The 23,212-nt window shown below is 49.8% G+C and overlaps 1 protein-coding gene across 5 annotated transcripts in view; it reads left to right on the top strand.

The window, feature by feature from the left end:
- RFTN1 (raftlin, lipid raft linker 1) overlaps positions 1-23,212 on the top strand; it is a 225,963-nt gene that overhangs the window by 33,427 nt on the left and 169,324 nt on the right. Inside the window, exon 1 of one of the 5 annotated variants that reach the window (XM_024997194.2) lies at positions 731-14,488. The exons of the other annotated variants lie outside the window; for them this stretch is intronic. Coding sequence (XP_024852962.1) covers positions 14,470-14,488 — 19 coding nt within the window. The 5' untranslated portion in view covers positions 731-14,469. Of the gene's footprint in view, positions 1-730; positions 14,489-23,212 lie in introns of those variants that run through there. 5 annotated transcript variants of the gene reach the window in all.

Here is a 23,212-nt window from a genome sequence, read left to right as displayed (position 1 = left end):
TGCAACCAAACCTGCTATTAGTATTAATGTTATTGTTAGATATTCACTAATGGAGGTGATACGATTTAAGAGGGACGAGGGTGTTCTTTGCATTCCTTTCTTAATGTAAAAACTCTTCTTGCTGCTTCCCCAGTGTCTCTACATCCATATGAGGAAACAGCACTCAGTCTTGTGTGAAAATGGGCTCAGAGGGCTGTGTGTGTGTGTGTGTGTGTGTGTGTGTGTCTGTGCAAGCAGTAAATCTTAGCAACTTAAGCCTTCCTTCAGTAGAATGAAACTTGGTGATGACTGTGATGTGTCAGAGCAAAACCAAATTCTTTTTCTGTAGGGATTCATGAAAGTGGCACTGTGGTCATGATAATAATTTTTATCTCATTTGGTTAAAACAGAACAGAAAACAAGTTAATGTGCTATGGATCCTGTTAATTGATCATGGGTATTAGCTCTATTGCGTCAAAGAATTTTTATAGGAATGCTTTAGACAGTGCTTGGACCAGAGTTCATGCGTGCTTCGGAAGAAAGGTGGCCTGTTGAATTTTATCTATGAAGTATTTTCAAATAGTGTGAAAATGCAGGTGGTTCTGCCTTCAGGTCACTTGTCACTGTCATTAATTCTGGAGAGTCATCTTCCCAGTTCTGTGTTTCAGACGTGCCTTAAGCTGTCCTTTGTTTACAGGTCAGATCTCCTGATAAATAAGAATGAGGTGTGCAGTGGGTACTTGCTGGAGTCATCAGCAGCCGAGGTTTATTTCTGTTCTGTTGCATAAACATGCTTTTCTGGTGCATATATGATTCATACGGAGGAGGATACCTTCTTTTGACAGCCTTATGGGGCCCTCCTAAAAGAGGATGGGGGTTATTTCAGTTGGGCATCTCAGGTGTAGATTCTGAGTTGGTTGTTAAGCGTGAAGACAGTATGGAGCTGTACGGAATGCATGTTGCCTTTGATGGTGATCTGTTCCTAAAGGAGCTGGCATACTTGGTGGGTGGACTTTCTTTAATGGAGAAGGCAGTCCTGTCTGACAGGGTTATTCAACAACATGAATTCATTGGATATTTATTGATTACCTGCCCTTTCTCTGGCTCCAGGCTGGGCCTGCACAGATGAACAAGATGGCGAGGCCTCCTATCATAGGAACCAGCATCTGAATCCTCCCCGTGCAGTTCAGCCTTATAATGTCCCAGCCCAGTGCCCGTTTTCCCATATCCGGAAACCTGTCCACTGGGGCCACAGCCTTAACAGAGTCCGTGTGGTATCCCGGGAAAGCATCGTCCTTGATTTCCCATGATTTGTCTTTGATTTGGTGGGCCCTGCATGGCTGGAGACTTGTCTGTTCTTTGGTGGGAGCAGGAAAGCCCTGGAGATCTTAGACCAGGTGCGATCCCTTGTCTCACCCCCCTGCCGCTTGGAAAAACCCCTGGATTAGTGGCTCAGTCATACCAACTTCCTGGGGCTGGGGACTCATCAGGGCTGTTTGTGCCCACAGACTGAGCTTTGGGAGGCTTAAAAGAAGCACCCATCATGCCCTGGCCGCGTGCTGCAGGCTTCCTGCCCACTGTGGCTCTCTTGGTGAGACACGGTATGTTGGTCTAGAGTGAGATGAACCCTGTGAGAGAAACAGCATTCCTGGTTCCTCCAGCAGCCTGGGCAGAGATGGTGCTGGAGAGCTGACGGGCGGGAGGAGGGCACCGGGGGTCTGCTGGATCCGTGCTTTATCCTCCAGGCCGGTGGCCCAGCTTTGCATGTCTAAAACCACTGTTCTCTGCCAATCTGGAAACTGTAAATTAGAGTAGAAACTTGCTCTTTTTTTTTTTTTATACCTGGTGGTTTATTACTGCGGACTTCATACAAATGGCTTAGACTAAAATCGCTAAAATCCAAGAAAGCTTTTCTCTAAGAGTCTTTCCTTTCTCTGCTGTAAGTGAGAAGCCAGAGGTGGCTTAGTCAGGTGATGGGGGGCCAGTGCCCCCAGAGAGGTGGACCAGCCAAGATTGTGTGCTGGGAACTGGGGTGGAATCTTGAGTCCTGGGGAGAGCTTGGAGTTGAGAGCCAAGTTAACGAAGGTGCAAACAGCTTTAAACTCAACTTTTCTGCGTATTGGGCGTCCCTGGTGGCTCAGAAGGTGAAGAATCCGCCTGCAGTGTGAGAGATCTGAGTTCGATTCCTGGGTCAAGAAGATCCCCTGGAGGAGGGAGTGGCCACTCACTCCAATACTCTTGCCTTGGAGTTTGCACTCCAAATTCCATGGACAGAGGAGCCTGGAGGGCTGCGGTCCGTGGGGTCCCAGAGCCAGACACCGCTGGGCAACTAACCCTCTTCTGCTTACTGGTTGTATGATACTCAGCAGCATAGGGGTGCTGTCCAAGCTGTCCCCCAGGGCCCCCTGCCTCCTGGTGGCCACCCCTCTGTGGAGCCTGCTGCCCTGGGTGTAGGAGAACCCAGTGACGACCCGCTCCTCGGGAAAGTGAGGGGATGCCACTTCTGAGACTTCATTGTACAAAGACGCTGGCCTGCGTCTCGGTCTCTCCCGCTCCCGTGCTTCCGGCTTCTGAGAGCAGCCGGCTGCCGTGTTGTAAGCGGCCCAGGGGAGAGACTCACGTGGACTCCTGCCGACAGAAGTGAGGAACGGGGTCTCGTCCAGCAGCCCTGAGGACCTGCGGGCAGCACCCGTGTTCGTGAGCGTGGAAGTGGGTCCTCTTGCAGCGATCATGAGATCCTTCCACCCGATGCCCTCAGGCCACTCATCAGAGGCCTGGAGCCGAGGCCCGCAGCTAGGCTGCCCCTGGACTCCTGACTCATAGAGACTGCGAGCTAAGAAATGTTTGTTGTTTTAGGTCACCGTGTTTTGGGATCATTTGCTACGTGTCCCTGCAGGCAGTGTAGGTTACAAGTCTTGCTTCTCGGACTTGCCACGTGGTCCCGGGGCTGGGAATCCACCGGCCGGTGCCGGGGACATGGCTTCGATGCCTGGTCTGGGAAGATGCCCTGCGCCGCGGGACAGCTAAGCATGGTGCCGTAACTGCTGAAGCCCGTGTGCGCGAGAGGCTGTGCTCTGAAACGAGAGAAGCCACTGCAACAGTAGACCCGACTCAGTGCAACTGGAGAGAGTCCATACGGAGCGCTATAGACTCAGCACAGCCAAAAATAAAGAAAGAAACAGACAGTTTTTTCAAAAAGAGGTCTTGCTTCTTTATGAGAGGCAGTGTTGTGAGTAGTTGAGAGTACAGACTCTAGAGCCAGACGTCAAATTCTGGTTCTGCCACCGATTAGCTGTGTGACTCTGAGAGGTCATTTTACCTCTCTGTTACAGGGTTGTCATCTGTAAAGGGGACATGTAGTTTTTGGCTTCTAGCGTCTACGTTCTAGGAAAACTAGCTTTAAGAGGGTAGGTGGGTTTTAACAGACACAGTCCTCTTTCTGCCACGATGAGTAGAAAGAGGGGCCACTTGAATAGCTTTCGTGACTCTTTCGGCCTCTTAGGTGCCTGCCCTTGGACTGAGGGTGGTTTTCCAGGGGAAGGGGCAGCTGGCACGTAGCCCCTGGAGGAGGGGTGCTCGAGTCTCTTAAATGACAGCCGTCAACAGGGATGATCCCTGCCCTGGGTAGTCTGCCAGTCCAGAAGCAGAGGACCACCGCTTGTTTTTCCACCCTTGTCTTTTCTTTGATGCCGTGAGCTGTGTCCATAGCATCTCAAGTTTCACGTCGTAGGCCTTGCTAAGCGGAATGCGTCTTTTCTCAAAACTAAATTCTGTGTTTAAGAAAAGCTTTCTGCTTTGCCACGGTTATTCTTCGGCCTATATGTAAATCAGTCACTAAGCCTGGCTTCCAGCTGTGAAAGTCAGGACTTGTGACATCTTAGCCTGTTGATGAAATGCAAATGCCCCATGTCTACCCTTCCACAGGGCCCTGGCACCCAGAAATTCAGGACCAAGAGGGGTTGGAAGACTTGGGTTTCTAGAGCCATGAGCTTGAGAACTGTTCCTCGCTGATACGGGCGTCTGGCTGCCTCCACGCCTGCCGGTCAGCCGTAATGAACATCACTGCTCCTGCAGGTCCCCGGTCCAGGGCGGGCTGTTTAACTGTGGCTCCAACGTGATTTTTCCTCTTTTCCTTTTCTATTTCCTCTCTTCCTCCCCCCTTCCCTGCTTCCCCACGCCTCCCTCCTTCCCTTTCTTCTCTCCTTCCTTCATCCCTGCTCTGAAATAAGTACCAAATTTTTGCCCAGGAAAAGACAGAAACATATATAAACGAGACTCTCTCTCCTCTTTGAGTCGATCGTGTCTTCTTGCTGTTTTCACTTTCTCTGCTCTCTAGCAGGAAAATGAAATTGCATTCGATGGACGCGCTCTCCTGCGGGGAACCCAGGGTTCTATCACACCCTTTATATGAGCTCCTGGTTGTGATGAAATAGGGGAAGTCTCTGGCAACCTTAGATAGAATCAGCGCTGGCAGTTTATCCACTATCAGGAAGGAATATAATAATTTACTCATTTTCCCCATTAAAGAAACACCAGAAGAGCTGAAGCAGCTGATGGCCTTCGGAAGACGGGTGTGCTTTAATGGAGACGCCATTAATAATTTACTTTTATAATGTAATAGTTGCCATTTTTGTGACCAAAAAATTTGTTTCAACTCTGGCTTTATGGATGGAAGTAGGATCAATTAATATTGAGTGATGACAGCCTCCCTGCAGAGAGAAAATGGGAAATCTTGGTGTCGTCATCCGCCTTGTGACTAAGAAATAGCTTTTCTTAATTGTATGGAACGGAGAAACCCACGGGGATGTAATTCATTTCTCTCCAGCTTGCGATGTAAATTGAAAGTAAGGAGGAATAACCGCAGGCTGATGTGGGGATGTGGATGCAGCCACTGAACTGGGTCTGACCTGGGGGGTTTGCTGGAGAGGAGAGGACCGCTTCCCCCATGACGGACCGTCTCGGTCCACGGCTCCCGTACGCTGACAGTGTTCTGGAGCTTTCTGCTGGAGGGCTGGTCGCACGTCTTGGGGCTCATCGCTTCCCTTCATCCCAGTCTCTGCTAAATGCCTTCTCCTCAGGGGGGCCTTCTTTCACCTTCCTGCCTGAAATGGCCCCTCTGCTCACCCCGTTCACTTGTGGCCTCCACCACCCGCTTCCCTCCTCCGAGGAACTCGCCGTCATCTGAAGTCATACTCTTGTGTATTTGTTGTTACTTGTGGGGGCCTGCCACTAATGTAGGCTCCCCAGCAGCATGGCTTTACTTACTCGCTGTAAGCCTTCCTGATGAGTGCACTTGTTGAATGAATGAATGAATGAATGATTAATGTAAAATTTCCAGGGTTGCAGAATAATTTAAGTCTCTTGAATGCACAGCAGCCTCCCTGAAGGGTGTAGGCAGGTAACACAGTCGGAGCTGTGGCTCTGAGTGTGCTCTGGTGCCGTTATCATGTGTATCTGAGCGAGTAGGCAGCAGTCCCAGGGTGTAGCCACGCCACTGACATCCATCCCCAGACCTCCTGTGATGCGCTCTCCAAGGAGCCTGGACGTCCTGGCAGCAGTGATCACAGCGCTTGCTTTGTTCAGCGGCTTCTCCTTGCTGAGTTTTAAGCTCTTGGAGGATCGTGGCTGTTCATATCACATTAGCTGCACCGTCTTCAGCACCTACTGCTGAGCTCCACGAGGCTGCTTCGGGGAGTAGGGAGAGATGCCAGGTGGGAGGCTGGAGCCAGCTGCCGCCCCCAGGATGAGGCGTCACGAGCAGAAGACGGAGGTCCCTTCTCCCCTCCCCTGCTGTCCAGTCTCCACCTAGAGCCTGCCCCGCAGACTTGATAGGAAGTTGGCCAGCAGAGGAGGAATGCTGTTGGCAGACTTGTAGTTCACAGCAAAGATCGGGGTCTCGAAGGGAGTTTGGGGACCGAGGCAGCGATGCAATGACCAGCACAGTCCACCCCTCACGTTTTCCAGGTCCACACATCCTTCTCCACTTTTAACTCAGCATAATGACAGAACAGCTCCATTCCTACCTAAGTGACAGCTCCACTTCACACAAGCGATCCAGCTTGGCCCTTTGATCTGAAAGAGCAGAGCAGACGCAAGGCCCCAGGGGCACGTGTCCTCCTCTGGGTGATGGGGGTTGTTTTTCTGGTTCCGTCTGCAAGATAGGGCATATTCCGCTGGGACCGGGGGAACCAGGGGAGAAGTCAGCATTGCCGCTGTGACTGCAGGGACTTGGCTTTGCCTTTGGCCAACACCTCACCTGGCTGGGGTTCTTTGCCTGCTGGGGTGATCTAGGAATCAGAATTCTTACTACTTCTCCTCGCCCCCCATCTCCCCAGCTGCTTTAGTTTTCCATTAATGTCTACTCTTAGACAAGAGAATCTCCAGAGACTCCCCTGGGTTCCATTTTTGACAACATCCAGTTTCCCCTTGGAAACCGGGGTCACTCACCCCAGTCACTACAGGGGCCACTTCTGTGGCATTGGTCATCCAGAACGGCCAAGGGGTGCTCCTGTCTTCCGGCTCAGTGGCGCCATGGCTGTGTTGTCTCTCTTGGAATCCCCAACCTCCAGACCAGCAGACTGAAGCTGTGGGACCAGGAAGCAACAATTCCCCATCTGTATATACTAGGTTTAAAAGAGGCAGGGAGCCCTCCCTGCTCCCACCCGTGGTTGCTAGAAATAGAGCCGATTTGGTTTACAGTCCTCGTCCTGCAGGCATGAACTCCAGCTCGCCTGGATGTCTCCTGCCTGGCTCCACAGGGAATGCTGGAGCAATACATGGTGTGTGTGTGTGTGTGTGTGTGTGTGTGTTAACAATGTACAGGATTTTGCAAACACCGTGGTGGCTGAGGCTCTTTTGATAACTTGGCCCTGCATGGTGAACTAGTGGTTTTAAAATTGCATTAGATGGAAGCCTGTTTTTTCCTCACTTCTCCTGAGTGCTTTGATGAGGCCGTCAGACACCCATCGATGTCCAGGCCAGCGTCCCTCAGTGCCCCTGGGCTGGCTGCCTTTCTGAGGGTGTGCTGGCCTCTTTCTCACGGCCCCAGGATCAGCCTGTGTTTATCTTGGAGAAAAGGGGGCAAATAGCAGCAGCATTAACTAATTAATCAGAGGCTGTTTATCAGTCTATCAGCCTGGACGTCGGGGAGTCACCCTGGTGGAGTGATTTAAAAGCGTGGGCTTTGGGGGAGAGCAGATCTGGACCTGAGGCCGCAGAGCTGGTGGAGAGCTGTCTCTCATTTGCTCTGTGACCTGAGTGAGTTCCTTAGCCCCTCAGGGTCTCAGTTTCGTATCTGTAAAATGCCAGCGTATTCCCCGGGGCTGTTAAAGCTGAATAGTCGTCAGATAAGGCCTTGGGTAGCACCATGGTCAAGCTCCGAAGACAGTGGCCGTGTTCATCATGTCAGTGCAGAGTCCGATAAGAATAGTGTCCAGGAGAGTCCAGCAGGGTTGCTGCCCAAGATGGGCTGACTGGAGTGATTCTTTGACCTCCCTCCCTTCTCTGCAGAACGAGGCCGTGTGTCCTCGTTGACCCCTGTCCGGGGTCCCATCCGCCTCTTGGATGGTGGCAGGCGGGGGTGGACCACCTGGGGTGGGACTGCGAGACAGAGCCGCAGGGGTGTGGTCCAGCCCCAGGCCACGAGGACCACAGGCTTCTGACGAGAAGCTCCCCCTCTGAGGGAGAAGCCTCTGAGTGGGAGAGACGCGTGATGCTTGACCGAGTGGAGTGCTTGCAGGAAAACAGGGCCTCTGTGGACCTCATCTCAGGTGGTTGTTCGGTCCTTGGCAGCTTGAGTCTTACTTTATCAGCAGGTGTAATGAGCAGGTCTGGTGCCCCGCGGGACGCTGGGTGCCTCCTCAGCATCATGGCTCATGGCCAGCTTGGGAGCTGAGGTCTTTGACTCTGGCCAGCAGTGTTGAACCAGCTCGGCCGAAGGGTCTGACTGGGGAGCTGTGTCTGAAGTTACTACGTGTGTGTGCGTGTGCACGCAGGTGATGGGAAGTGGGTGTTACGGATGAAGACCTTCGTGGCCAGTGGTGATTTCCTGGGAACGTTTAGGAGGGAGGGAGGCCTCTGAGGTCCTTGCAGTTCCAGAACCTTCCAGCAGAGTCCCCTTTGCGCCTCCCGCCGTAGCCTTGTCAGAAGTTCCTGGAAGCTTTGGGTTCCTCCAGGTTCTCCCTCTCCTCTTTCTGGCATCAGTTGCCTGGGGCCTCGTGCTGAGGAATTTTTAAGGATGTGACTTCTCCTCACGAGATGAGGGTGCGGAGTAGGCTCCTGGTTGAACCCGCCCGTGTAGACATTCTCCATTGCTCCCACGCGGCCAGCGTGTAGTGAGTTCCTGGCTTTCGTTTCTTGCTCACAGAGACAGAGGGCTCTGCGGGGAAGGATATCGTCTCTCTCTGTGGCTCCCTGTCCCAACGTTTGTTGGTTTGTTTTTTTTTAAGGCAAAATCTTGAGTTTCATAAACAATGATAATACGTGTTATGGCAGGCAAAAAAAAAAGTGACTTTCCCTTCTCAATTCCTAGACAGTTTTTTTTTTTTTTTTTGCAGCTTAACTTCTTAAAGCTGTGTCAGCTGTTAGGAAAATGGGAAGGAAAAGAAGAGAAAAACAGTGAGTGTGGGAACTGTAAGCAGGTGGTCCTTGCTGCCCTCAGACCAGAGTCTGCAGTGGGGTCCTGGCAGGGATGTGCTGGGCCGAGGCTCTAAGGCTGGGGTCCTGGCGGAGACGTGCTGGGTGGTGCATGTGAGGCAAGTTCTGAGGCTGGGGTCCTTGCAGGGATGTGCTGGGCCATCACATGTGAGGCGAGTTCTGAGGCTCTGGGTGGCCCTGGAGACTATGTCTGGCAGGAAGGCACTCGTAAGCTGCCGTATATGAAACAGATAAACAGGAAGGTCCTGCTGGATGGCACAGCGAGCTCTCTTCAGTATCCTGTAATAAACCAGGAGGGCTTCCCTGCTGGCTCAGCGGTAAAGAATTGCCTGCCAGTGCAAGAGATGTGAGTTTGATCCCCGGGTCGGGAAGATCCCTTGGAGGAGGAAGTGGCAGCCCACTCCAGTACTCTTGCCTGGGAAATCCCACGAGCAGAGGAGCCTGTCCATGGGGCTGCAAAATCGTCACACCTGACTTAGAGGCTGAACAACAATAAACCATAAAGGGAAAGGATATGAAAAAGAATTTATATCGGCACAATGGAATCACCTTGCTGTACATCAGAAACTAACACAGCATCGTAAATCAACTCTATTTTAATAAAAAAATTTAAAAGACATTCATATACATTTCCCAGGATCGCCTTTTTAAAAGGATGGTTTCCTTCGAAACCACATCTTAAGACCTTCCAAATTCAAAGGAAGAAAAGGAGAATGTTTACAAGACAAACATTCTACTTTTAGATTTAACTTTCGGACCAAATATGTGACATGGCAGGGTTGGCTTTCTGTGTATTTTTCACATTTTAGAATTCTTCAGGAACTTGGAATAACCAATTTACTGTGCGTTTGTGTCCGTTTGAAGAACATTTGTGAAGTGGTTGAAAACAGGAGCACGGATCCAGGTGTTCCTCCCAGCTCCTGGGCAGACTCGTCAAGTCACCTCCCCTCTCGCAACTCCTATTTACTGAGCACTCGACTCTGAGCCACGTAGGCCCTGAATGTGAATTATCACCCTAATCCTGTGAGGCTGATACTATTGTGATCAACAGTTTCCAGTAGGAAAAGTGAAAGTGAAGTCGCTCAGTTGTGTCCGACTCTTTGCGACCCCATGGATTGTAGCCCACCAGGCTTCTCCGTCCACGGGATTCTCCAGGCTAGAATACTGGAGTGGGTTACCATTTCCTTCTCCAGGGGATCTTCCCAACGCAGGGATCGAACCCGGGTCTCCCGCATTGCAGGCAGACATTTTACCCTCTGAGCCCCAGGAAACTGAGGTGCAAAGAGACTGCATGGCTCGTGGAGGAGACCCAGCTTCTGTGTCGTGAGGCTGAGGTTTGCGCCCAGGCTGTGTGGCTTCTAAGCCCAAGTGGTGACCACTGTTCACACTGCCCCTCCTTCTGCACAAAACAGGCTCTGCCACGTGGCTCAATTTTGTTTTCTAAAAAGGTGTGAAAAAAAAATTGGGGGCGGTATATAGGCTTTACAGGCTTTGATTTATCATAATACATTATTATTTGTGTTCTGAAGACTCGCAAGACTCTTGAGAGTCCCTTGTACTGCAAGGAGATCAAACCAGTCAATCCTAAAGGAAATCACTCCTGAATATTCATTGGAAGGGCTGATGCTGAAGCTGAAACTGCTGAAACTCCAACACCGACTCGATGGACATGAGTTTGAGCAAGCTCTGGGAGTTGGTGATGGACAGGGAAGCCTGGTGTGCTGCAGTCCATGGGGTCGAAAAGAGTTGGACAAGACTGAGCGACTGAACTGAACTGATGTGAAGAACTGACTCATTGGAAAAGACCCTGATGCTGGGAAAGATTGAAGGCGGGAGGAGAAGGAGACGACAGAGGATGAGATGATTGGATGGCATCACCAACTCTATGGACATGAGTTTGAGCAAACTCCAGGAGTTGGTGATGGACAGGGAGGCCTGGCGTGCTGCAGTCCATGGGGTCACAAAGAGTCAGACACAACTGAGCGACTGAACTGATTATTAGTTGTCTTTGTGATTTATTTAAAAACCAGATTTTGATCATAAATTCAGTCCTTGAGTATAACTTGTTCCTTGAGAAAAAGTCATGCATGTTAAAATGGTTTCTTTCAATGTATGGTTTCCGGAAACAGGTGTGAGAAGCGGAGGCCACCTAAATTCTTACGTTAGGTAGAGCAAGTGTGAAACTTTTCAAAGCTCCTTTTCTTGCCTGACCTCACTTCAGCTTTGAACAACTCTTTGACGTCGGTTGGACAGGTAGTGGGTATAGTTCTAAAGGAGCTGCTTTAAGACTCTTGTCTAACTTCCGGTAGAAGTTACCGGAAGTTCTAAGTTCCGGTAGAAGTTACCGGAAGTGGGGTGGGTCTTCGCTGATTGTCTTTTTTTCCTTGAGCGTGAGCCACACATTCACTTGATTTTGGAATAATTTTGGGTGGTGTCCTGGACATTGTATGATGTTGTGTCACAGAGACTCTAGATTCTGCTGCGCTCGTCTGATGAGGGTCGGTTTTCCTGTCAGCCTGCGGTTTACTTGATTGGACTCCAGCTGTGAACTCTGTTTCTGAGGTGGGGGCTTCAGGGCTCTGTTCTTCCAGCCTTGACGGGGCTGGTTGGAGAGGGCTTCGCGCATGCATGGTCCAGGGGTCAGTCGGAGATGTGGACACAGTTTCTACTCAGAATTTGAAATGTCCTCTCTCTGGCTCCCTCCTTTCTGGGATTCCCCCCTTCATGTTCCAGCAGCAGAAGCACCCCAGGATTCTGTCTTAAGTTTCTCCAAGCCAGGAAAACTGTGAGTTTCTGGGTTTAAGTTGCCCCTGTGGCCCAGACCGGGACTTGACCTTGGCTAAGAGCTGTAAATAACAGGAGCTCCTTGAACTCCCTTTCTTCCAAGTATCAACTCCGCTTCAGTACCTACTTGCTTTGGCTCCCTCTCCAGAGCCCTCAGATAGATTTTCTTTCTTTTTTTGGTTTTGTCCTGTGTTTTAGTTGTCGTCTGCAGGAGACTTGATCTGATAGGGGCTTCCTCAGCCTGTATACAGAAGGAGAGCTGGAAGGACAAATATCAGTATTCACGTTTTACAGATGGACAGATGAAGCACCGAGGAATCCACCTCGGAGCTTGTTAGTAAGGACTGAATACAAGTTTCTGGGGCTGTGGACTGCTCTCATCCACCTCTCTCCTCATGAGGACTGGCTCAGTAGTAGTCCAGGGGAAATTTCCCTTTCTGCTTCAGTGCCATTGGAAAGACACATGAGGGCTTCCTGCTGATGCTGATAAATCGATCATCCATGGAGGCCAGAACTCCGATGTGCTGGATGGGGCATGTTTTAAGGTCTCTGATTGATCCAGGTTTACAGTTCATGCTTCTTGCTGCTAACTCCATGACCTCACCTCTCTGAGCCCACAGCAACATGCGGTCTCTGCCAGGGTGAATGAGATGCTGTATCCGGAGGGCCTGGTACAGAGCAGACCTTCAGGAAATGTCTCCGAGTCGACTGGAGGAGTCCTTGGGGTGTCTTTTCTGTGATTCATTCCCCCATCTCCCGCGGCGCTGGCCTTGACTCTGCGTCCAGGCATTGGTATTGTGGGAGGAAAGAAAGAAAGAAAGTGAAGCCACTCAGTTGTGTCCAACTCTTGCGACCCTGTGGACTGTAGCCCACCAGGCTCCTCCGTCCATGGAGTCCTCCAGGCAAGAATATGGGAGTGGGTTGCCATTTCCTTCTCCAGGGGGTCTTCTCGGCCCAGGGATCAAACCCAGGTCTCCCACACTGCAGGAGGTTTCTTTACCATCTAAGCCACCAGGGAAGCCGACATGGGAGGTGGGGAGAAGCGAAACTTCCCATTCAAGGTGAGCAGGCATCTTCCAGGCTCAGGGTCTTTCTCTGTGGAAGTCTTGGGGGGCCCAAACCCGGTTGTCTGCCCTGAGCTCCCCTCTGTTCCCGTCACCCCGCTCTCCTTCCCTGGACTATGCTCATGCTGAGGGCTGTAGACCTGCCTTTATAAGGCCTCTCAGCACTGGCTCATCCTGCTGTTCCTGTGACTGGTGCCCAGTGCTTGTCCTACCCCGATAACTGCACCTGGCTGCTGTTGGCAACTCCCGCCATTGTGAAAGCCTTAGTAAAAATGGTCAGTTCAGTTCCATCGCTCAGTTGTGTCCGACTCTTTGTGATCCCATGGACTGCTGCACACCAGGCCTCCCTGTCCATCACCAACTCCCAGAGCTCGCTCAAACTCATGTCCACTGAGTCGGTGATGCCATCCAGCCATCTCATCCTCTGTCACCCCCTTCTCCTCCTGCCCCCAATCCTTCCCAGCATCAGAGTCTTTTCAAATGAGTCAGCTCTTTGCATGAGGTGGCCAAAGTATTGGAGTTTCAGCTTCAGCATCAGTCCTTCCAGTAAACACCCAGGACTGATCTCCTTTAGGATGGACTGGTTGGATCTCCTTGCAGTCCAAGGGACTCTCAAGAGTCTTCTCCAACACCACAGTTCAAAAGCATCAATTCTTTGGCGCTCAGCTTTCTTTATAGTCCAGCTCTCACATCCATACATGACTACTGGAAAAACTGTAGCCTTGACTAGATGAACCTTTGTTGGCAAAGTAATGTCTCTGCTTTTTAATATGCTGTCTAGGTGATAGACACTGTCGTAGAATACTTACCAACAACATCCCAGCAGCCGCTGGCAGCTTGGATAGCATTTTACTACATGCCAGGCCCTGGTTGAAGCCCTTCACATGTATTGACTCCTTTAATCCTCATGACACTCCAGCCACCTTGTACTATGATCATGCCCATTTTACAGATGAGAAAACTTCTAGGGACTTGGGCCCAGGTTCCTAACTCTGGAAACTGTGCCCTTGGCCACTTTGCTGAACAAATTTTTTTTTTTACATGCAGCCGGGTGGGCACCTCTGGCGTAGGGACGCTTCTAGTCTTTTACTTACTTGGACCTGGAGTAGGCAAGGAACTCAAGGACCGTGAGGGACCTGTGGCCAAAGGAAATCCCCCCCACCTGTGGCCAGGGGCCTGCTGTCGGATGTGGTTCAGGCCGGCCGTGCGGGGGAGGATGGGCCGGCCTCCTGCCCAGGGAGGGGTGGCTGCACGCCGCCCTTGCGAGCCAGCTGCAGGAAGGGGAAGCTCATGTGCCCTTTTCTGGCTGGGTCCGATTTTGTGGCATTCACTGTCTCCCTTATAAAGATTTAATTGCTCCATTGTACTGGGGCGTCGGGGCCTAAGTCATCTTTTACGACTGGTGAAAATCGGCTCAGCTGGACTTGGTCTCAGCTCGTCCCAGTTTCCTTACCATTTTCAATCCGAGATCTGACTTTAACCTTATCTTTGTTCCGAGTCAAGTTCTGTTTTGTTTTGAAGCTCCACGAGCTGGGTTTAGTGAAGCAATGCTTCAGCCTTTTCCTCCCCCCCATCGCTCTACTTGGCTGACTCTGGCACTGAACATCTATTTGAAGGCCAGTAAACATACGAAAAACATCTGCAAAGGCCGTGATGGGGAGAGCAAACACCGTGACGGGGGTGAAGGCTGCACTCCATGGCCATGGGGTGGGACAGACAGCAGGAAAGGAGCCCTCCCGCCCACGAGTGCTCCAGACAGACCCCCGTACCTCAGAAGTTAGCAGTGCGGACTTGCAAAGTCCCAAAGATAAGTTTCCAAATGAAAACGATAAAAAGCCTTGTCGCCTGAAAGGGAGTGAGGTACGAACCACATAAATTACGCCGACAGGACTTCTGGAAGGCAGGAAGCGTGCTGAGGCATCGCCCACTGTGATGGAGAAACACGTCTCACCCGGTTGCCCTTACCGGATCTGGGGTCTCCATATGGATGTTTCCCCGTGTTTTGAGTAAGTGCTTGCTGAACGCTCGGGTCTCAGAGTTTATGAAGAGGTTTGATTTATGAAGGGCTTGGCTTATGAAGAAAAGATGGTGATCGTGCATGCAAACGGTCTGCTGAGGAATTAAATTTGGGGTTTTAGGAGTGCTCCTGCTTCTCCCAGCCTCCTTCCCCGCAGGGTGGTCCGCAGACGGGCGTTGCTGACCTGAGGGCATGGAGGGGACGGGGCAGGGAGCTTTACAGCCTCTTCCTGTGGGTCCACCCAACTCCCTTTGCTGTGAGCAGCGCGCATCCTCCTCTGTAGAGAGAAGATTGGGGTTCTAGCTGAAAATCAGAACTGGGCTTGAGGCCGGCTGTGAAGGAGACGAGGGGACCGCTGGTCCCCGAGAAACTGCCTTCTTGTAAAAAAAATTCTGATTTTTTGTCTGCACCACACGGCATGTGGGATCTTCCTTCCCCAACCAGGGATCGAACATAGTCCCCCTGGACTGGGAATGCGGAGTCCTCACCGCTGGACTGCCGGAAGTCCTGAAAGTGCTTTCTTTATGGAGTTTATCGGTGAGCAGAAAGGGATATTCCCCTGCATTCTCCCATGGGCTTCCTCAACCACCGATTGGGAAAATGGGAGTTGATGATGTCAGAGGTCTCTTCAGATTTTGTGATTCAGAACTTTTATTATCCAAGTAAATGACTGTAGGGCTTTTTATCTCTAGTACATCTTTAGAATAAAATACTTTTTTGTGGCAAAGTCAGAAGGAGGCATATGGTCCTCGAGTAGCGCTTCATTCCTTTGCAGGTTGGGAAGGTGGGATGGTGCGCTTTAAAGGGATTCTTTATCGCAAAAGCAGAGGGGCAAGGAAGAGAGTCTGGAAGGCACGTTTGGGGGAGACCCGGGACTGTGGAGCCCCGCAGACGCTGCCCTCGGGGGCTGGGCCTGCGGACCTGGGCACAGGGCGGCCACGGAAGGGTCCAGGGCGCGAGGGTCACGGAGCGCTGGGCTCGCCCGGGAACGCGGGTGGGTCCTGCCCCCGCCTGTCTGTCTCAGGCTCAGTCAAAGCACCAGGAGAATTTGGGGTGCTGCCAGCGTGGCCTCGGGGGCCCTTCCCTTAGCCAAGTCTGCCTTCCTCACCATGCAGAGGCGCTTATGCTGCTTCGTGAGGCCGGACGCCATTACTTTGATGCAGTCGTCTTCCTCCCCTCTTACACTTGGTTTTGCACGCTGGAGCCCTAAGTGTGTTTTCCCTGGGAAAACGGGGCTTCACAGTTGGCAGGATGGGGACAAGCTCAGCTCAGCCTTCTGCACAAGATGCCGTGAAACAGAAAAGGCTAACTGGGCCCGTCAGGTGTGTGTGTGTGTGTGTGTGTGTGTATAGGTGTGTGTGTGCGCGCATATGTGTGGGTGTGTATGTGTATATGTGTGTGTGTGTGCGTGCAAATGTGTGGGGGTGTACGTGTATAGGTGTGTGGGTGGGTATGTGTTTATGTATGGGTGTGTGTATGTGTGTGTATGTGTATAGGTGTGTATGTGGGTGTGTGTAGGTGTATATGTGTAGGTGTGTAGGTGTATGTGCATGTAGGTGTGTAGTGTGTGTGTGAGATCATTGTAGTGATCTTATGATTCTGAAATTTTTAGCATCCATAATTGATGTGGGGTGCTAAATTGCACCACTCATTAGATTGTACCAGTTATTAAAAAGAAGCGGATTACCATGTGCTTGTATTAAGCCAGGGAGGGGAAAAGGAAGACGGCCTTTCTTTCAAGGCCTTAGGTTTGAAACTGCATCAGATTTTTTTTCTGCTGTTTAGTCACATATTGTGTGCGCATGCATTCGTGTCCTTCTGAGTTGCCGGCCTCTGTTGGGGACATTTCTTCCCCCTGCTCAGGGACTGCCTTGATGAAAGCGCTCAGCAATCAGATGGATACAGATTGAACACATTCACAGGATTCCTTTCATTGTTCTGCCTTACATGTTTGTTTTCTGAACAGCAACAGTAAAAGAAGCCTTTCCTACCTCAGAGTGGCATCCTTGACTACTTGCCGCCCGTTATTTGTTTCAGCAGATTTCCAAGGTGACTGCTGAAGTTCCCCAAATATTCCAAAGATAGACAAGTCCTTCCCTGTGTTTGCTGGGACTCCTTCTTTTTCCATCTTGGGACTGTCGGGTTGAAAACCATCGCTCTCTCGTTGTTTTGTCCATCTTTAAAAATGTTTATAATGCATCACTGCAGTAGGAAGCACCTCGTGACTAGTGGGGAGGCAGCTGGACTAGAAACCAGGGGCCTTGGGTGTGGTCTTCTCGGAAGCTGCTTGTAAGTCACGAAACCGATGCCCGCTCCCTGGGTGCTCCGTGCTGTGCTCGGTCGTGCCCGACTCTGCGACCCTTTAGACTGTAGTCAGCCAGGCTCCTCTGTCGGTGGAATTTCCCGGGCAAGAATACTGAAGTGGGTTGCCATTTCCTTCTCCAAAGGTCCCCGGACCTGTATAAAATAGGCTGACAAACTTTTTCTGTGAAGGGGAAGACACTAGGTAGTGAGGGTTTGGGGAGTCTCTCTCACAGCTCTTCAGCTCTGCCCTTGTAGGGCTGCAAAATGCAAAAGCAGCCCCCCACAATATGTAAGAGAGCAATGACAATGTGCAGACCTGGCCACGTGCTGGACCTAACCTGTGGGCCATGAAACCTCTGGTTTCAGATATCCGTGTGACGAACATTGCTCCGTTTTTTTCTTATGGGTTTATAAGTTCAGTTCAGTTCAGTCAGCTTTTTGTATCAGGTGGTCAAAGTATTGGAACTTCAGCTTCAGCAGTTCTTCCAATGAACACCCAGGACTGATCTCCTTTAGGATGGACTGGTTGGGTCTCCTTGCAGTCCAAGGGACTCTCAAGAGTCTTCTCCAACACCACAGTTCAAAGGCATCAATTCTTCGGCGCTCAGCTTTCTTCATAGTCCAACTCTCACATCCATACCTGACTGCTGGAAAAACCATAGCCTTGACTAGACGGACCTTTAGGGGCAAAGTAATGTTGACCGCAGCCTTGTCTAACTCAAGGAAACTACGCCATGCTGTGTAGGGCCACCCAAGACAGATGGGTCATGGTGAAGAATTCTGATAAAACATAGTCCACGGGAGAAGGGACTGGCAAACCACTTCAGTGTTCTTGCCTTGAGAAGCCCATGAACAGTATGAAAAGGCAAAAAGATAGGACACTGGAAGATAGGTTTATGAGGGGAAGGTTAAATGTTGTAGTGAAAGCACTTCGAGAAATTTAAGGGAGGGTTTTCTGTTTCTAGGTGAGATTGAGTAGTTTGGGGCAAACTAATGATCCCGACAACCAAAGAAAAGCCGTATGAAATACTTTTTAAAAATCATTCTGTTTAAGGCCTCTGAGAGGTGCTGAGACAGCGAGGCCTTGGCGGGGGAGGGTGCTGAGGAGGTAAAGACTGGGGTGCAGGGCCTGCTTGGGGGATTGGAGGATGCAGGCACAGAGGACGCAGGAGTCCTCCAGCTGAGAGCTGGGCCCTCAGAGAGGGGGACCAGCTCGCTCCAGATCAGGGCGCCGGGCCCTCCCACACCTGCTCCGTCTGCTCAGCGCGAGGGGAGGACAGCCGTCTCCTGAGGAGGCACCCTCATCACAGGTCCCCTCAACTGTTAGTACGTGATGCTTGTATTAGTCAGAAGTTATTGTCATGCCATTGCAACTAAAAAAACAAGAGGAAGACAGATAATAGAGACAGACTCACAGGTGAACCATAATTAACTGATGTGTGATATAGTGGAAAAAGAAAAAAAGTTTACAAAAAACTATGATTCATACGCTCAAGAGAAAAAGTTTTAATGGAGAAAATAGGGGGAAAGATGGAAAACTTCATAAGAGAATTGGAACCTGTAAAGAACCGAGTGGAATCAGAGGATCAAACAAATCTATAAAGAATCTGTTTGTGGGAAAGTACCTGAAATAAAAGAACTGGACAGCATGCGGAATCACAGAAGATCAGATGTAGCGGAAGACAAGGAGGAGTGAACTGGGGAAAGATTAGTGGAAGTTATTCAAACTGAAGGGCAGAGAGTTAACAGTGGAACAAAGAGAAAAGAGACAAGTGGGTCACAATGAGAAAGTCTAAGGTATGTGTGACTGGAGTCTCGGGAGAAGATGGGGACAGGTGGGATAGAAGCAGTATTTGAAGAGATCATGGCTAAGAGTTTCCCCCACACTTGTGAGCCACATCAGCCCAGAGAGTCAAGAAGCTTTGCCAACTCCAAGCATAATAAACACAGCGTAGGGTGCCGGATGGATGAAGATGCTATCAGAAGCACACACCACGCTGGCGCTTTAGACTTCTGCTACCAGTGGGTGAGACCCATCACAGCAACGTGGATGGACCTAGAGACTGTCGTACTCAGCAAAGTAAGTCACAGAGAGGAAGACGCATATCATACGATACCATTCAACATGGAATCTAAAATGTGACACAGAGGGACGTACCTGCAGATCAGAAACAGTTTCACAGACGTGGAGAACAGATTCGTGTCTGCCAAGGGAGTGGGGAGGGATGGCTTGGGATTAACAGGTGCAGACTGTTCTATGGAGAATGGACAGACAACAAGGTCCTACTGTAGAGCAGAGGGAAGTAGATTCAATATCCCGTGATAAACCATAATGGAAAAGAATATGAAAAATATGTACAGGCATGTATATGTGTGTGTATATATATAAAGCTGAATCACATTGCTGGACGCTGGAAATTACCACAACATGGTAAATCAACTATACTTCAATAATTTTTTAAAACGTATTAGTTTTTAATTGAAGTGTAATTGCTTTACAATATTGTGCTGGTTTCTACCAAACATCCGCATGGAGCAGCCATAGGTTTTCTGTGATGTCCCCTCTCTCTTGAGCCTCCCTCCTACCTCCCTCCCCGTCCCACCCCTAGGTTGTTACCGAGCCCGGGCTGAGTTCCCTGGGTCGTACGGCAGACTCCCGTTGGCTGGCTGCTTCACGCGTGGTCGCGTATGATTCCACGTTACTCTCTCCATACGTGTTTTAAAAGGCAGGATGTTCCTGGAGCTGCACCGCGTGCGTCACACGCGTCCTCTCGTTTAGTCCTCGGACACCTCTCTAAGACACGTGCCGTTATTCCCACCTTCGTCCAGATGGAACCTCTCAGGTCCAGAGAGGTCAGCACTTGCCGAGCCACCGTGCAGCTCGTGAGGCAGAGGCAGCATCGGATACAAGCCTTGGGGCTTTGGAGCCCCTCCCTGAACTGCTGCGAGTCAGTGGCTGGGCTTCTGGTCGGACTGCTGCTGGCAGCTGGCTTTTAGACCTTGGGCCCTGAAGTCCTATGGCCCTGTGAGTTTTTATCAGGGAGAAAAAAAAAACCCTTCAAGCCTGGATTATTAGGATATGACACGCTGGGACTTCCCTGGTGGCCCAGGGGCTGTGACTCCACGCTCCTAGTGCAGGGAACCTGGGTTCGATCCCTGGTCAAGGAACGAAGATCTCACATGCTGTGCGGTGCCCTCAAGGGAAAAAAAAAAAAAAACAGAGACAAGAGTGACGTGTTGATCTGCCAGGCGAGGGAGAGAATTCGCTTACGCTGCTTACAGACAAGGCTGACGGGGGCTTACTGCGGCGCATTTTGGTATTTGCTGATGGTGGAGGCGTTCTGGAAGGAAAAACTGCTTCTGGGTTCACTGGCCAAACCTGTACCGTCTGAGTAAATTTGAGGTAATGACTCAGATTATTGAGACCCTGCCTGCCAGATAATGGAGGAAAATGGGGTTATTCATTTGAAGTAGCTAGGTAATTGGGTCTGCCTCCCTTTGATAATGTAAACATGGTCATCGTGTATAATTGTGTAATTGCCTGACAGGGCCCTATTCTTTCTCTCGAGTCGTCTGTTACTGCCTGTGCTCTGGCCCCTGGGTTATAGCACATGAGGTTATTACAGATAAACTCCAGTACTTAGCTTGGCTTTCCTAGTGAGACGTACATGCATGTATGTGCACATGTGTATATACAGGTGTGGAGCTGTGTGTATATTTTTAATTAAAAACGAAAATATAGAGGGGTATTTTAAAGTTTGATTATTGCTGATAATTCGTGTAAGAGTTTTAAAGTAGTGTTTGCCTCCAAGGCAAGCCACCTTCGCGTCTATTTGAGATTGACCCCTCTTTATAAGAGGATTTTCATTGACCCACCCCCACCCCCTACCAGAAAGTCTGTATTCGAATGTAGCAGAGATTATTCCTCGTCAAAGATGGTCAGAGGAAAATTAGGTTAGGTTTGTTAGCTGCGACCTGATCTTTACCTAACGAGGTCTGTGTTGTGGTTTTGATGTTGAAAGAAAAAGGTGAAAGTAAGGTGTTCGTCGTCTGACTCTCTGCAATCCCATGGACTGTATCCTGCCAGGCTCCTCTGTCCATGGAATTCTCCAGGCCACAATTCTGGAGTGGGTTGCCATGCCCTCCTCCAGGGGGTCTTCCTGACCCAGGGATTGAACCCAGGTCTCCTGCATTGCAGGCAGATCCTTGACTGTCTGAGCCACCGGGGAAGCCCTTTGCTGTTGAGGCACGCACGTTTCTCTGCATCCTTCCTGAGCCTGGCACTGGCCCCTGCCTCAGGGGCCTCTGTGGGCTTTTCCATCTCACTTTCCAGAATGACTGGTGTCTTCTGAGATCTCTCCATTTGACTCTGGGGCTGATCCTCTTTTGCCTGTCATTTCGTTTCAGAAGTCTGGCCAGTCGAGGGTAGGGGCTGCCTTATGAAGGATAAATTTCTGGAGGAGGGGGAGCAGGTGGAGAGGGAGTGAGTGGGTCACGTCACAGCTGCAGAGACACTGCTCAAAGGTTCTGACATCATCAGAGTCTAAAGGATTCTTCCTGGTTTTAGACCTTCCACTCTGAACTTTGGCTTGGAAAATGAGGCTTATGATTCATATCTCTTGTTTGCATCACAGGTCTCTGATATGATACTTCTTGCCATCTCTTGTTTGACCACTTCCAATTTGCCTTGATTCATGGACCTGACATTCCAGGTTCCTATGCAATATTGCTCTTTACAGCATCAGACCTTGCTTCTATCACCAGTCACATCCACAGCTGGGTATTCTTTTTGCTTTGACTCCATCCCTTCATTCTTTCTGGAGTTATTTCTCCACTGATCTCCAGTAGCATATTGGGTACCTACTGACCTGGGGAGTTCCTCTTTCAGTATCCTATCATTTTGCCTTTTCATACTGTTCATGGGGTTCTCAAGGTAAGAATACTGAAGTGGTTTGCCATTCCCTTCTCCAGTGGACCACATTCTGTCAGATCTCTCCACCATGACCCACCTGTCTTGGGCATGGCTTAGTTTCATTGAGTTAGACAAGGCTGTGGTCCTAGTGTGATTAGATTGACTAGTTTCCTGTGAGTATGGTTTCAGTGTGTCTGCCCTCTGATGCCCTCTTGCAACACCTACCGTCTTACTTGGGTTTCTCTTACCTTGGGCACGGGGTATCTCTTCACGGCTGCTCCAGCAAAGCGCAGCTGCTGCTCCTTACCTTGGACTAGGGGTACTTCTATGCAGAGTACATCATGAGAAACGCTGGACTGGAAGAAGCACAAGCTGGAATCAACATTGCCAGGAGAAATATCAATAACCTCAGATATGCAGATGACACCACCCTTATGGCAGAAAGTGAAGAGGAACTACAAAGCCTCTTGATGAAAGTGAAAGAGGAGAGTGAAAAAGTTGGCTTAAAGCTCAACATTCAGAAAACGAAGATCATGGCATCCGGTCCCACCACTTCATGGGAAATAGATGGGGAAACAGTGTCAGACTTTATTTTATTTTTTTTTAAGTGAAGCAAATGTTTTATTGAAATCGGTTGTCAAATCACAATTTATCCAAATGAACATAATGCTACATTGTTCTTAAAAGAGTGGGCACAAATATGGCACAGATAACAATCCAGCATCTATCAAAATACCATTTGTAAAGACTCTACTTATTTCGTGCTGTGTGTGAATGGGGATCCAGCATGTAAGGTTGACTCAAAAGCAGTCAGTTCTTTTCTCGATCCTGTGAAAACATTTCACTACTTTGCCTCAAAATGAAAGCACACGCATCCGTCCAAACAACCGTAACAATTAGGAGAAAAGACTCCAACTTAATCTGCTCCTGAAAAAAACTTCCTTCCAACCTCCACCCGGGGGCTAGGAAGAAAAATTTCCCAGCAACAATGGGACATTCTGTATGTCTCCCCCACAACCCCCGCAAAAAAAAAAAAAAAAACCTTTTATTTTTAGCATACTATGCATAATAGGAAAGGGACCTATTTCAGACTGATACTGAACATGTAACCTAATCCTTAGTGAATTTTAAAAGAGATGGAGCTTCTGATCAGGAATGTTATTTCTAGAGAGCTGTTTTCAAAGGCTGTAACTGAGGCAGCAGAAAGCTTCCCGAGACTTCACTGTGGCCGCATGCCCCGTCATATAATGTGTGATACAAAAGAATTGCACTACGCTGTACATTTCCTTAGACGTTAAGAAAAAAAATATATACAATAGATACGGAAGGAGGGTTACTTGAAACATACACATAAATACATAAAGAATGATACTCCAGTTTGAGAAGCAGACCCAAGAATTGCCAACTCCAGTTCTGGGCTAAGAATTGAGGACCTTGAATCAGAAACATTATATGGTACTGAGGGAAAATGTCAGTGTGGTCTTGACTAGAGGAAAT

Source organism: Bos taurus, chromosome 1 (genome assembly GCF_002263795.3).
Source record: "Bos taurus isolate L1 Dominette 01449 registration number 42190680 breed Hereford chromosome 1, ARS-UCD2.0, whole genome shotgun sequence".
NCBI classification, from domain to species: domain Eukaryota; kingdom Metazoa; phylum Chordata; class Mammalia; order Artiodactyla; family Bovidae; genus Bos; species Bos taurus.
This window is presented reverse-complemented; position numbering and strand designations above follow the sequence as displayed.